At 49.3% G+C, this 15,382-nt stretch overlaps 1 protein-coding gene across 5 annotated transcripts in view; it reads right to left on the reverse strand.

The window, feature by feature from the left end:
• Positions 1-15,382, reverse strand: part of lrba (LPS responsive beige-like anchor protein) — a 186,004-nt gene that overhangs the window by 17,799 nt on the left and 152,823 nt on the right. For all 5 annotated transcript variants that reach the window (XM_056586364.1, XM_056586362.1, XM_056586366.1 and 2 more), the window contains 3 exons: positions 11,356-11,523; positions 4,111-4,200; positions 1,126-1,303 (listed from right to left, as the gene is read on the reverse strand). In XM_056586364.1, the coding sequence (XP_056442339.1) occupies positions 1,126-1,303; positions 4,111-4,200; positions 11,356-11,523 (436 nt within the window). The remainder of the gene's footprint in view (positions 1-1,125; positions 1,304-4,110; positions 4,201-11,355; positions 11,524-15,382) is intronic.

Consider the following 15,382-nt stretch of genomic DNA (forward strand, 5'->3'; position numbering starts at 1 on the left):
GGTGAAGTCGACGGATTATTTTCTGTATGCTGTTTTCTTGTTTCTTGCGTCGCCTCGAGTATTTTTCAGTGTGTTCCGAGTAAAAGATCTAATAAACGGTAGCGTCGTAGATTGATCTCTAGTGAACTTTGATCAAACCGCGAATATTGAAATGACTAGAATTAGTCATTTTCTTTCGGTTTCTTGCAGTTGAAGTGAACTTTGTTTTGATTACGTTTCCATTATAGCCGGTTTTGATCAAAGTTCTCACATCCACTCAATCCACTCCCCTGGCAGGTTGCATGCTGGGAAGACGAGATCCAAAAGGAACAGTGGAGGAGGCTGTGATGTATGGAGGCGGACGTGAAACCTAACTCGGCAAGCTCTGCGTGTCACATTTGATCCTGCGCTCCCACGGATACAGTCAACTCTCCACAGGATCAACGTCCGCCTTATCGACGCCAGGCGGGTCACCAAGGATCAGCCAGAGAGTCCGTTTGAACGGAGAGCGAGCGGAAATCTCAGGGAAGGAGGGAGAGTTATCGATGATACTTTGAAACCAGGGGCGTCCGGATAACATACGTTTCAGCTGTCTCCGTTGGCAAGCTGCAGTGTTTACACTTAGAGGTGTTTTATCATTTCTATTGGAAGACAACATGTTACATGATCCCCCCCCATATGATGCCATCTATCAAATTACAACACAAAATAACCAACATATTTTCCTATCATGTGGAGTGGAAAGGTGATCTTTCATATTGAAACTAACCAGTAAAGTTCTCGTCATCGCAAACCCAGTCTTCAAAGTTTAAATCACAGCGCTCCTTACTGTCCTGTTACACATTTTAGTATTTAGTATGAGCATTTTTTAAACATAATTTAAAGAGACAGACCTATCAAAGAAATGTCACTAACGTAAATAATTCTAATCACTGATATGTTTTCAGAACTCTTCTCTTATATTATAGGATTTTGTGTCCACCATTACACTGAAGACTTTGCACTGAAGTGGGTTTGAAGAAGAGAGCGGAAATAACATGTAGTCCAATGGCCGCCGGTCGGGGCGGGGGGGTGGATCAGACCTGCGGTCGCTACGAGGCGTGTATATTTGTCATCGTGGTTGGCGCCCTGGCGCTGCTCTCCTACCCGTGAGGCCGTGCCACTTGTTGACGGCGAAGAGGCGGTTGGCGGTGACAGTGATGATGGCGGGCGCGGCCAGGCCCGGCTGGGTGTTGGCCGCCACGTGAGTGACGGGCGAGTTGGAGGGGAACTTGAGCACCATGATGACGTCCTGCTGCATCTGCTCCGTGAACATCAGGGGCGTCTGCAGGGGAAGATACTGGTGTTGAGGAACCACGCAGGGAGGGAGGGAGGGAGGGTGGAGGGAGGGAGGGAGGGAGGGAGGGAGGGTGGAGGGAGGGTTGGAGGGAGGGAGGGAGGGAGGGAGGGAGGGAGGGTGGAGGGAGGGGTGGAGGGAGGGAGGGGTGGAGGGAGGGAGGGAGGGAGGGGTGGAGGGAGGGAGGGAGGGGTGGAGGGAGGGAGGGAGGGGTGGAGGGAGGGGTGGAGGGAGGGAGGGAGGGGTGGAGGGAGGGCGGGAGGGTGGAGGATGGATGCAATGATGCAAGGGTAGATGGGTTGTTGATTGGATGGATGGGCGGATGATGGATGGATGATGAATAGAGTGATACAATGGGGGATGGATGGATGATGAATAGAGTGATACAATGGGGGATGGATGGATGATGAATAGAGTGATACAATGGGGGATGGATGGATGATGAATAGAGTGATACAATGGGGGATGGATGGATGATGAATAGAGTGATACAATGGGGGATGGGTGGATGCAAACATGGCAATTGGAAGGATTAATGAGAGAATGATGGATGGATAGATCGATGGAGGCCATGAAGAATGAATGGATAAATGGATGGATGTAATTATAGATAGACCGATTGACCGGCATATGGGAGACATTGAGGAACAGACGGATAGCGGCATGCATACAAGGATCAATGAATAGGAAAACAAATTCATGCCCGGATGGATGCAGCAAGGAAGGTCAGGTCGGATAAGACGCGACAGGCGGAGGGAGAAGGAGAGTCAGAGAGTAATAGAGGAGGCGGCGATGGGAGCAAGAGAGCGGATGAGAGAGCAAGGGGAAGAAAAGGAGAGAGAGACTGTTAGATGTCGAGAAAGCCAGCGAGAGCCAAAGCAGCAAAGGAATGGAGGAGAACGACGACTTGAAGTAGACTGTGTCGCGGGTTTGAAGGAGAGCTACAGTGGGATTAGGAATGCAATGCTCTACAATGCTTAACAACATGTGACCTTAAAGATTCACTCCAAATACATCGCCGTTACTCCATATTCAAGTGACAAGGTTCATGAAAAACCCATGCATATCATTATGAACCGAGCACAATATTATTATTAATCACATGTAGGGAAAATATAATCAAAGAAAACTATAGGTATTATTCGGATTTGTGTATGAACAAATTATAATCACAAATAGCATGCATGAAAAATAACACAACAAATGAACGTTCGTTAAATACTGACGACAAACGTGTCCATTGGAGCGAGAAAGATTTGAGGCAAGCAATGCCTGATCCCTGGGCCTGATCTACGGCCTTTCTGAACGCTACTGATTGATAAGAGTTACTGCATCATCCACGATGTACTTATTATGTGTACAAATATCAATACATAACCTCAAGTGCCTCCCATTCATCTCATAAGGGGACGTCGGGGAGGACCAGGACGATGAACAGGGAACCTTTTCGAGACGTTTTTTCAATGTGTTTGTGTTGAGCAGATTTATGAAGCGGCCATTTTGTTTCCGGTTTGGTAGCGGCGATGTCGGGGTACGTTGGTGTTTAACGTCAGGCTACGTCAGGCTACGCCCCCCCCCCCCCCCCCCCCCCAGCGTACAACCCGATGGCTGACGTTAAACACCAACACACCCACCCCTCCCCACCCTCCCATAGTGGATGCTGTTTGTCCTGACAGCCAACCAGACACTCTGACAATATCATTACCAGCTTCACCACCCGCGTAGCTACGTCGCTACATGCTGACAACACACTTAGATGGCTAACACAGGAGGAGGAGGAGGAGGAAGAGGGGGAGGAGGGGTAGCGATGAGATGGAGGAATGGAGGGGATGTAGAAATGAAAAAATTGGATGTTTTGAAAATGGGGCATTTTCTACAGATACTAGAAAGCTGCATGGAGAAAATGTTTCTCTATACTGTGTGTGTGTGTGTGTGTGTGTGTGTGTGTGTGTGTGTGTGTGTGTGTGTGTGTGTGTGTGTGTGTGTGTGTGTGTGTGTGTGTGTGTGTGTGTGTGTGTGTGTGTGTGTGTGTGTGTAGGTGTGTGTGTGTGTAGGTGTGTGTAGGTGTTTGTGGGCGTGTAAGTGTAGGTGTGTGTGTGTATCTGTGAGTAGGTTTGTGTGAAGCTGCGTTTGTGTGTGAGTGTGTGTATTTCTGTGCGCGAGTGTGTTTGCATGCTTCTGAAAGTGGTCCACAGCCTGCTGTCAGCGCTGCAGGGACACCACACTAATAGGGACTCATGGGGCCTGGGCCTATCACACGTGTGTGTGTGTGAGTGTGTGTGGTTAAGTCACAAAAAAGGCTGTCACTTTTCAAGCAGATTTTGTTTCCTCCACTCCCCTCCCAGGAAAGGTTTTAGTTTATTTTCTGCTGTTTAACTTTCAAAAAGCGTGTTTCTTATCTCAATTATTTTACCAACGGTTGTTAAACCCATACTTCTGTTATAGATCCATGGACATAGTATGGATAGAACCACTCATACGCCAGACTGTGGAGAACCACATTCTCTCTGATGGCAGAGCAGATTGGTTCAAAACCAGGAAAACAACAACAATAAGGAGAAAATCAGGTGGATGATTGGTTAAAATGAAAGTGTGATGCATACTGATTATTAGACTGCTCATAATAATCATAAAATAAGAATATGCAGGGAGAGGTAGACAGCAAAACAGTGTGGCAGCTTCAAAAGAAAAAACAGAGGGAATAATAAAGGATAGAGTAGAGAACACTGGGAGGAGAGTGTGAGTGTGTGTGTGCGTGGGGGTGTGTATGTGTGTGTGTGTGTGTGTGTACTCACCACTTGCATAGCGGAGCTGCGGGGTGCGTGTGGTTCGATGAGCAGCTGGCAGGGCGTCTGTCCAAAGCTCCTGATCTGAGACTCCACAGCCTGCAGAGACACAGAGAAACATCACAAGACTATTATGGTCTGCCCGAGAAGACAGTGCAGTGCCTCTGGGGCAAAAGCGTCCAAGGTTGAAGTGGAAGGAAAAAGCAACCAATATTTGCTTATGTTTGCATGATTAAGAGATGTTAATGTGGTTGGTTTTCTATTTTCTATAACACCTCCAATCTACATTATATATTCTACACTTATGAACATCGATAGTAGTTAAATGTGCCCTGCCATCGAACACAACTCATGAACATGCGCAAAGAAGCCTGCATGCTCCAACGTACATCTTAGTAGGTCTGTTAGCTCCAACGTGCACACAACGCAGTACATGCAAGTGCGCACGCATTATACCTCCCACAAGCAACACGCATGTATGCAATCACCAGTAGAGAAACAGTAAGGTACACCTCCAGCACGCACGCACGCACGCGCGAACGCACGCACAAGCACAAGCACACACACACACAAGCACAAGTCCAGGCCGGGGCTAGGGCTGGGCAGGCATGTTGGCTGGCTAGCTGGTGTTAATGAAGAGGTATAGGACCATAAATGTCAGGGCAGACGCCGGTGCTGTGGCCTCTGGACATTTTCACACAGCTCACTGTCAGGCCCAGCAGCCCGGGATGGAGGACACACACATCTATAAAGCCCGGCAGATCTATGGCGGGCTGCGCCGTGGCGGGCCCAGGCCAGGCAGACAGGCCGACATCCCCCTGTAACCCCTCTGACGCTGGGGTGTCTGGGGTTGGAGGATATGGTCTGGAGGATCGGGGCTAAAATAACCCCTATTCTTCTCATCTTCTATGTAAGAGTAACATGAGACAAACAAAAATCACATGAGAAACAGCGACTGTTGACAGTTGCTGCAGATAAGCGACCCGATGTCAAACAAAACACAAAGCAACAAGACGCGTTTGCATCATAATATGCATCAACAACCAGAGAACTAAGCAATGGTACGCTGTCCAATACAGATGTGATCCAGATAACGATCTGCAGCTAAGTTTGGCCAGACACAGGCTAACCCACGCACAGTTGTGACAGACTGTACGGTGCACATTTCTGTGTGCTTTAAGTGGTGATGCGGTGGGGGGGTGGGTGACAGGCCTGTGTGTGTGTGAGCTGTGTTGAAGCCCGGCTTGGCGAGGTCTCGCAGAGTGAGGTCATGGTTGAGTCCTGCGGATGGTATTTCCATGGCAAAAAAAAAAGGAAAAGAAAAAGAAAAAGGGTTTGTGAAGTCGGACCGCTTATCCCCATTGTATGAAACTAACCAGAAGCCAGAGGGTGAGAGAGAGACATAGGAGTTCAGAGCAGCAGAGAGTGAGAGAGAGATGGACAGATAGAGAGGGCAAGAGGTAGACTGAGCCAGCGATAGAGAAAGAAAGTGAGAGTGAGACATGGGAACAGAGAGCGAGAGAGAAAGAGAGAGACATAGGAACTCAGACCAACAGAGAGGGAGAGAGAGACATGGGTACTCGGAGTAACAGAGTGTGAGAGAGATGGACAGATAGAGAGGGGAAGAGGTAGAATGAGCTAACGATAAAGAACGATGGAGAGAGAGATTCAGATACAGAGGGAGATTGACAGACAGAAGGCTTGCGGTAGAATGAGCTAGCAGTAGAGAAAGACGGAGAGAGAGATTCGGAAAGAATGGGAGATCGACAGATAGAGGGAAAGAGGTAAAGTGGGCTAGCAGTAGAGAAAGCGGGAGAGAGAGAAAGAGATACAGCAATAGAGAGGTAGGAAAAGCTAGGCATGGACAGGAGGGATTTCGATTTCCTTACATAAACATACATGACATCGATTTTAACAATTCCTTGATTGACAGGAATGTCAGAGCATGTTATTCAGCCTCTCTGTGCCGCAACATTTATTGATGCATATTTGGCTGATGAGGAAACCAACTCGAAAGGTCAATGGCAATACCTTATATGGTCTGCCTCTCTCCCAGCAGTCTATAAATCATACTTCTGCGATACACCCATTTAACATAATGCCATCTACCCTCTCCTAGTTTATTATTTTATTCTATTCATTTTTAAGCTTTTCTCTTTGCCGTTCTTTTGCTTTGATCCGTCCTCTTTCAACTGAGAGGGGAATAACATGCCTGTTTCATCGGTGTGAATCCCCTGCTGGCTCTGTGAGGGCCGTCCATTACGAAAACATCAGAGCCATCAGGAGGCCTGTCGAATCCGAACACGGGTCAAACAACGCGCAAAGAAAACCTACTCGCTAGATTCCCAGGCATCCATCAGAAAAAAATAAATGATGATTAATGGAACAAAACGGTATTAGTGGGATTCAGAGTTTAGAGAGCGGTCATGAAGAAGAAAAGGAAAAAAAGAAAATAGAAGAAAAATTTCAACAGCTATTTGACGCGTGTGTTTCAGCGTTGTGTCAAGGCGCTGGAAACACGCAGAAGGAGAGGGCGGCCGACGGTACGATCTGGCGTCGCTGCCGGGTCTGCTCTGAGGTCAACAACACACCGCGCTCCCAGATCTGACCACAGTCCAGAGAAACCCCCACGTCCGCTCGCTCCAACCGCCATCCCCGAGCCAGCAGCACAGCCCCACCCCTGGGTGGCTCCCAACACCGTCAGCCCCCCCCACCACCCCCACCACCACCCACGCCGTGGCTGGTAGGGGGGTGACATTCAAGGTCCAGGGGGCTCGACCATATCCCCCATAACTACCACTCCAGGGGCATTTGCCTAAAGGGGCTAATGCTTAAAAAGGGAGCCGACCGTCTCGGAGTCACTCAACCTGTCTTCATTAAATTCTGCCCCTGACATTTATTAGGGGTGGTGGAGGTGCTGAGAGGTGGGCCGGGCTAGGTCAGCGCGTCCTAGCCCCAGATACTGGCCCCTCTCGCCCTGCTCAGGTGATTATATGGCGGGCTCTGGGTGTCTTTCCCACAAGGCCAATCTCCTGTGGGGGCGCTGGCCCGTGTCTGATGAGGCTTCTCTCCATTCTATACATTTAAATGACTGAGTAGCCGGTGGCTCATAGACACCCTCCCACCCCCCCCCCCCCCATCCACCCCAGAGAACCCCCCCCCGCCCCCCCCCCCTTTTGATTGACTCGGCGACACGGCAATATGGACCCCTATGTAGAACAAGACGCTTTTATGCAAATCCCCCCCCCCCCCCTCCCGCACGACCCTCCCATCACCCCCATAGCGACAAACTGAAAAACCAGGACAGCCTTGTACATGCTGATGCGTGGCGTACTGCCGTCCCCCACGTTTGCAAGGCATGGCTGGCTGGGTTTTGAATAAAATATACCATGAAAAGACAGACATGTAATCTCTCTCTGCCTCCCTATACTGTATATCATGCCTCTGCGTTCAGTGCATCAAAAACTAAAAAGGCCTTTCCAGAGAGCTAAGGGTTTGTGGCGTTGCGTCAAAGCGGGTTTACTCCGCTGGATGGTGGCCCTCGTCTTCTGCCGAGTTACGCAGAGGGCAGTAAAGTGGTAAAGTGCAGGCGAGGTCTCTGTGTGTGTGTCCGTGCGCGTGCGTGTGTGCGTGTCTGGTCGCTGGCTGAGCCGCAGTAGCTGTGGGGTTTTCCATAAGGGCATGTGAAAGTTCTGCATGACGACAGCGGCGAGGGGGGGGGGGGGGGGGGGGGGGGGGGAGACAGGGTGTGCTTTTCTTCACGCAGCGAGACGCAACGCAGATGTGCATGGGTGCCATGCCCCTCAAACCATGCACCGACGTCTACGCATAATGTACGTTTGTTTGTGTGTGCGTGGGTGCGCGGATGTGGCGCAGCAAACGCACACACACTTACGAATTGCAAACAGGGTAGGGGTTTGGAGTTTTGGCGGCTGAGGCAGGGGCAGGAAGTAATCATGGCTTTGGAGAAACAAGGCAGTAGCCTAATCTGCTGTGATGTAGACCAAACGCTCTCACAGTGCTCACAGTCAGCCAGGGGAGAGGATGCACGCACGGACGCACAAATCAGGGATACGCAGCCGAGAGGTAAATATGTCAGGGGATTTATATACGAGTGAGCGCAAATAAAGATAGGCATCGAGATGGTATCCATATGAGGTTGTGTGTTTATACGTCTGTCTGTCTGGCTGTCGGTCTGTTGCAGAAAGTGGGGTGCATTCAGCTGCCATCTCTGACTGGCAGGGGAGCAAAGAACCAGCTGCGCAACCCCCCCCCCCCCCCACACACACACACACACCACCCCCCCATATCCAACAGCATTCCCAGCATGTGCACAGACCGTCACACACACACACACACACACACACGGAAACTCCAGCGCCACCATCAGGACGTCCCCGCTCCTCTGACACTGAACAGCCCTGGGGTCTGTCCCGCCCCCACCTACCCTGAGACCCCGGCTGAAACAGTTGTCACTCAGTAATTACACACCCTGGGGACACCGGCCTAGCCAAGCCCCCTCCCCCCCCCCCCCCCCCAGCTCCTGTACCCTCCAGTGCCCCTCTGACAAGGCCCAGACCTGGGACAAGAGAGGGAGAGACAGAGACAGAGAGACAGAGAGACAGAGAGACAGAGAGAGACAGAGAGACAGAGAGACAGAGAGACAGAGAGAGACAGAGAAAGAAGGAGTACAGGGGAGGGAGAGAGAGAACGCCACCTTGGTTTATTTAACTAATTAGTTAGCTCAGACAGAGACTTGCATGGAAAGCACAGCCATGCTGTAGTTTTGGGCGGGCAGCACTGATGGAAAACATACACATTTCCTCCTTTTCAATAGACTGGACAGCCATTTTCCTTTTCTGTACACCTACAAATGTGGTCAGTCAGGCAGTATTTGAGTAATGCTCAACCCGCCACCCAACCCTCCCTCTCTCTCTCTCTCTTTCGGCAAGCATTCTCTACCAGCTTCCATACAGGAACACAAAGTCTTCATGACTACCCTGTGATGTGATGGTGTGTTCCATCATGGAATCCTGGGTCCTTGCATGCGTACTATAAACCAGTGGGCTGCGGGATGCAGTGGGAAGCTCTCCAGGCTATACAGCTACATGCTAATACAACTCCATACGTATACAACTCTCTGCTAGTAAAGCTCAGTAAAAATACAGCTCCATGCTAATCTAGCTCCTTGTTAATACGGCTATAACAGCTCAAAGCTCATACATCCCATTGTATTAGCATGGAGCCATTAGCTCCATGCTAATACAGCTCCCTGCCAATAGCTCCATGCTAATACCTCAGTGGTAATACGGCGCCATGCTTTATGCTAATGGCCACAGCGAGGTACACCTGGCTGCCATGGCACCCTGTAGAGGCTGGGTGGATTTATCGATCGCGCGGCCGGTGGAGCGGCGCGGGCAGACGCAGTGGGGTGTTACAGATCACATTCAGCAGCCGCGTCAGGATGGAGCTGTATTAAACACCAGACTGGGTAATGGGCCCGGCCCAGCACAGGGGGACATTGGTCGCTGGACCTTGGCAATGAATCTGCGCGCGCGTGCGTGCGTGCGTGCGTGCATGCGTGCGTGCGCGTGTGTGTGTGTGGTAATTAGATATTTCCTCTTTGTTAGAATGTGTATGTGTGTTGATTTGTGTGTGACTGTTTGTGTGAGTGTGCACGCTGTTCAATGTGAAGGAGAGCCTGGACTCCCTCTGGGAGTACAGGCATCTCTTTGTAGTGTGTGTGTGTGTGTGTGTGTGTGTGTGTGTGTGTGTGTGTGTGTGTGTGTGTGTGTGTGTGTGTGTGTGTGTGTGTGTGTGTGTGTGTGTGCGTGTGTGTGTTTTGCGTAGGTGTGTGCCGTGTGTGTTTTGAGAGGGGTTGTGTGTGCGTGTGTGTTTGCATTGGTGTATGTGTGTAAGACGTTGTTTACGTCTGTGCATGTGTGTGTTTGTTGATCTATGTGCATGTAGGTGTGTTTGTGTATATGTAGGTGTGTTTGCTTGTGTGGTTGTGGACGTATATGTGTAGATGTGTGAGGTTTTAGGCGTATGAGGGTATACATGTGTGCCTCTGTAGTCATGAGTGCCTGTGTGTGCCTCTGTAGTCATGAGTGCCTGTGTGTGTGTTGGTGTGTGTGTGTGTGTGTGTGTGTGTGTGTGTGTGTGTGTGTGTGTGTGTGTGTGTGTGTGTGTGTGTGTGTGTGTGTGTGTGTGTGTGTGTGTGTGTGTGTGTGTGTGTGTGTGTGTGTGTGTGTTAATAGCTAAAGGGGCAAAGCACATCTGGATGGGAATTAGGGTGAATGAGGTGATAAATCACGCTCCGAGCCGAGGTGTCCCTGATGCTGCAGCCACTGAGCATGAAGGGCAGCGGAGGAACAGAGATGCTAACACCACTCATCTCCGTTTGCCTTCATTACCACACCCACATACACACACTGACAAAATGGAGGACCGTCTCCTGCGCTCAACTGAAACTTGCGACGAGCATATCAAAACAAACCCCCTCCAAAAGAAACACCATAAATAAACTAAATGTAAATAGACCACATATTCAACTTAAACCCTCCCGAATACCACATTATAAACATAAAAGTTATGAAACATAAATAAACAAAAAGTAAACCTTGAGAAAAAGGCAGTGGTTTGACACAGTAGTGAATGTACACATCAAGAGTCGAAGGGGATGTAAGTGGTGCTGGAGGCGAGAATAAGCGTTCTGCTGGTGAAATACCTCTCATAGCACCCTCAGCCCCATGCTAAACCCCAACGCGCCCCTAGGTGTTGCTTTCATACTTTGCTTGGTGTTGGGTTGTTGCTTGGAGGGGAAAAAAACCTTGTGTAGCTGTTCCAGGAGAGCACGATGAATAATAAATGGGGGAGGACGTTAGAGGAGGCGTTAAAGTGGTGGAGCTCGTAGCATCTTCCCGATGTTGTTACGCTACAGTCTAGTTTAAGATGCTAGTTGAACAGAGCTAATAGGATACTGAATGTATGGTACATTTCGATACATTTGTATTGAATTGTATAGTTTAAAGTATTTTACATCGGTCCTCTTTTCCCTGACTCTCTCCATCCATCGCCTTTGATTCCGAGGATTGGAAGTAATGTTTAAATGTTTCTCATTTAACCATTATTACTATCATTAATGCTATTAATGGCAGCAATGCCTTTGTGTTGGTCTACTTCAGTGGGCTAGGGTTGCGTGCGGCCTAGCTGCGTCGCCCCCCCCCCCCCCCCCCCCCCCCCCTGCCTCACCTCACGCAGCATGGGGTCCGTGATGGAGCTGAGGTTCACGGCGCCCTCGTAGGTCAGGTAGTAGAAGACGTTGAGGGCCCTGGTGGCCTCGGGGCCCTGCTGCTTGTAGCCGAAGATCAGGTCGATCCACTGGTGCAGCTGGCACGACACAAACTCACTCTCCAGCGCCTGTGATGAACAGGAACAAAAGAAGAGGGTTGTTAAACATCATCCCTCCGATCATGTCGTCGTTAACGCGTCCCATTACAGATCCGGGTTCTCCGGGTTCGGATCCCGAGTAGCAACGCCGTGGAAATAATCAGACAGCAGCTGTACACGGCGGCTCTAACGAACCAAGCCGCGGACAGATCATCGGCGCGGCACATCGTTTTAAAAACATCAAAATGTCGCTGTTAAAAAAATAAATGAAAATTTGTGCTAGCTCATTAAAATAACCACTTCAGCTACACTTCCCCCTCTCCCTTCATTTATCTCCCCCTCTCTCTCCCCCTCTCAGCAGGTTGTTGCTGCTCCTGTCTGGGCATCGCAACACCCTGATACAAGATGCTGTCCTCATTAGTGGGCAAAAAACACACGCAACAAAACATTTATGGTTCCTGCATAAAAAAAACTGGCAATTGTGTTAATTTTGCGTAAATCTGCCTGCACACAAAAGCGCACTGAACACGTCCAAATTAGAATGAGGCAAGCCGTGATTGTCATTGCTGCCTTGTGTCACATTAATTTGTGACAAAACATTAGCCCGCGCCGCACTTAAATGGCAATTTATATCATTTACACTTCTACAGCAGAGGCCTGCGCATCACTCACTTAAATGTGACTTTGAGACAGCTCATTCTGCATCTAATTCACCCCCCCCCCCCTCCCCCATCTCTTAATTACTAACTTTCCATCAGCAGTGAGCAGGGAAGAGCGAGAGAGAGAGAGAGAGAGAGAGAGAGACACACACAGAGAGAGAGGCGCCGTCAGGCATTATGTTATGTTATTCTCCCCAGGTAATTGTGGGACTGCTGGAGAGGAGGAGAACAAAATGGAGGAACGTTTCTGCCTCAACGATGTGACGAAAAGACAGGGGCCATGGACTAAGCACCGGCGGTTTCAAAAGAGAGAACCTTTGCGGCTATAAAACAACCTAAATGCCCTGTTTGGAAGGGTTGGAATAAGTAAAAGTGCCATTAAAGACGGCAGTGTGGAGAGGAGTGTATTTGTCAAAGGCGCGGAGAAAGGCAGCTCTATAGGTTAATGGTTATTACGCGTATTAGTCTTCGGTTAGAAAATGGCCCACTACCAGGCCCCACTTAAATCCAACGACTGGCCTGAGACTTGGGGGGGAAACAGTAAAATTAGCAGAGGAGGAGAGATTTGTCAAGGAGTGGTCCCCCCCCCCTCCCCCCTCCCAAAGGGAGCCTCGACCGGCCGCTCTGCTGTTGGAAGAGTGGTGCACTATGGGAACACGCTTTTTAAAAAAAAAGCTAAACAAAACCACCAGTAGAAAGATAAAACAGACGCCAAAGGAGTTTTTTGCCTCCGCTGTCTAGACTGCACTGATGTGTGCAGCCCTGACACTTAACGCAGGCACACTTGCACAGTGTGTACGTTGGTCTGAGAGGTCCGTGTCCAGGGGAGGGGGACTACTGTTTTGATTAATGCTACATTCTTAGCCGTTTCAGCCATTATCTGGCAACCCACAGGCTTACAGGGATCCTGCGTGCGTGCGTGCGAGCGAGCGAGCGAGCGAGCGAGCGAGAGAGAGAGAGAGATTAAGGAAGAGAGAGAGAGAGCGAGTGAGTGAGCGAGGGAGAGAAAGACATCAGTTCATTATGCGCTAGGATTGACCTTTGACAGGCCTCGCTCTCCGGGTTTAAAAACTAATGCTGGGTCTGATGGCCATTTAATGTGCTCGGCAATCTCGTGTCAATCAGTGGAGAGGAAACAAAGAGCGGCCCGTGTTGTTCCAGCCTGCTCTCCAGAGGCCCGCCTTTATGCTAATCACACGCATCTACCTTCTGGAGGGAGAGGGACGTGTGTGTGTGTGTGTGTGTGTGTGTGTGTGTGTGTGTGTGTGTGTGTGTGTGTGTGTGTGTGTGTGTGTGTGTGTGTGTGTGTGTGTGTGTGTGTGTGTGTGTGTGTGTGTGTGTGTGTGTGTGTGTGTGTGTGTGTGTGTGTGTGTGTGTGTGTGGGGTATATTTTGCTATATGGTACTTTAAATGAAAGAAAGGGACGCGTGCTTTGCTTTGATTAACTTGGCCCCTCTAGGAGAGCACGCTGGACAGTATAATCAGTGATTGAGGGAGCGTTTGGCTGTGCCTGAGGAGGTTAGTGTTTCCTGTAATGTATGTGCAACCTAAATGCCCTATAAGGGATGCACCAGTCCAGTTGGGTCAAGATAACGACATTAGTGAGGTAAACTTCTTCTTTTGCTTTAACAGTAACATTTACTTGAACCTTTTTACCACAAAAAAATTGCCAAAGGTTTTCCCATGTATATATAATACTGTCGCTAAATGATGTGTGGAAAAAAAAAGATCCAATATGAATCAAATTGTGATCGTCTTGCATTGTTGTAGCAGCAACCTCAATTGACAAATCAATTAAGGCAGTTCTTAACATACACGACACTATCCTCTTTGCACTCTTTTACTCAGTGTGTCCTTCAAGTCATCGAGAGAACAGCCAACCTTAAAGCCAACCGCACGCCAACAAAGTTTGAGCCATAACACTGTTCTCAGCGCGCCTGTGTCTCTGTGTGTCTCTCAAAAAAAGCGGCAGAATAAAAAAGAAACTGAAACGGGGGGCCAGAAGGTTGGAACAGATAGGAGATTCCTGAGGTGGGATCTGCTGCCACTACAGGAGGACCACGCAGGGTTATTGATGGGCCAATTAACAGCCAGCGTGTGTGTCATCTCCATCCACAGGGGAGCATCTGATAATTAATGAATAATTTAGCATACCTTTATGTAAATGCTCAGTGGGGGAGTGGTGGATTGAAAGTCGCTGGAATCCAACGTTTCTATTGTGTTATTGGGTTATGATTAAGTACACCTCTGGACCAGGACGGATCCCTTTGTTGTCTACTATGAGGATTTATGATATTTATGACAATAATTAGGGAAATATGATGCAATAATGTACGGGGTGTCAGCTCACATTGCGAGGCGAAATCCATCGTTCTGTTTGGGACCATATCCAGGTTTAAGGGATACCACAGGATTTCTTTGGGGGAGGGATCGAAGGAAAAATGCAGTAATTTTTGTTGCCTGCTTAGCAATTCTTGAGGTTATGATGTGCATTCCAACAAAAATACATCATAACGAACCTGAGCCGCTCGGCTTTGAGTCTCCAGTTACCACGGCTACAGATGTTTCAGACTAAAAAGGCAGTGAGGGCGATGGAGGGAGGGTAACATAAAACCTGCATTCCCACATTCGAGACAGCTCCGGCGTTCTGTCCGCTGGTCTACCCTTTGTCACACCGTGGAAACGACACCAAACTGCGTGTGCGTGTTCTTAGATCAGAGTTGGCGTGGAGACAGGCAGGGCCTCGCCTCGCTCAACTTGGCAAGGCTCTCCGTGCCCGACAGATGGGCAGGATTACCTTGCTTCTGCTGTATTTCAGGCCAAACCTTTCTTTTAAATGCCCTTTTAAAGTGAAGGCTTCGGCCCCCATTATGCTTGCGTTAAGCCCAGCGCTGGAGTGTCTGTGCAGGGCTGCAGCTCTTGCGGTGAGCTTTATGGTCTGAATGGGGGGACGGGTTTCACAAGGATCTTAACGAGGTGCCACTGAATGCCTCTCCCGCCCGGCCCTCGCAGGGCCTTAAAAACCTTTTTAAGGACTTATGGGGACCTGTCTGTAAGGATGTTAAAATGTCACTTAACAAATCAATCCGCTCATTTGCATTTCAATGGCATGCAAATAGGTGTATATGTGTGTGCGTCTCACTGACTGACTGTGTGGGAGGGTAATCGAACGCACATGTCGGCTGTGTTGATGGGTGTGAGTGACAGATTCGTCTCTTGTTATATTGATC

The sequence above is a fragment of the Gadus chalcogrammus genome, chromosome 3, assembly GCF_026213295.1.
Source record: "Gadus chalcogrammus isolate NIFS_2021 chromosome 3, NIFS_Gcha_1.0, whole genome shotgun sequence".
In the NCBI taxonomy this organism is placed as follows: domain Eukaryota; kingdom Metazoa; phylum Chordata; class Actinopteri; order Gadiformes; family Gadidae; genus Gadus; species Gadus chalcogrammus.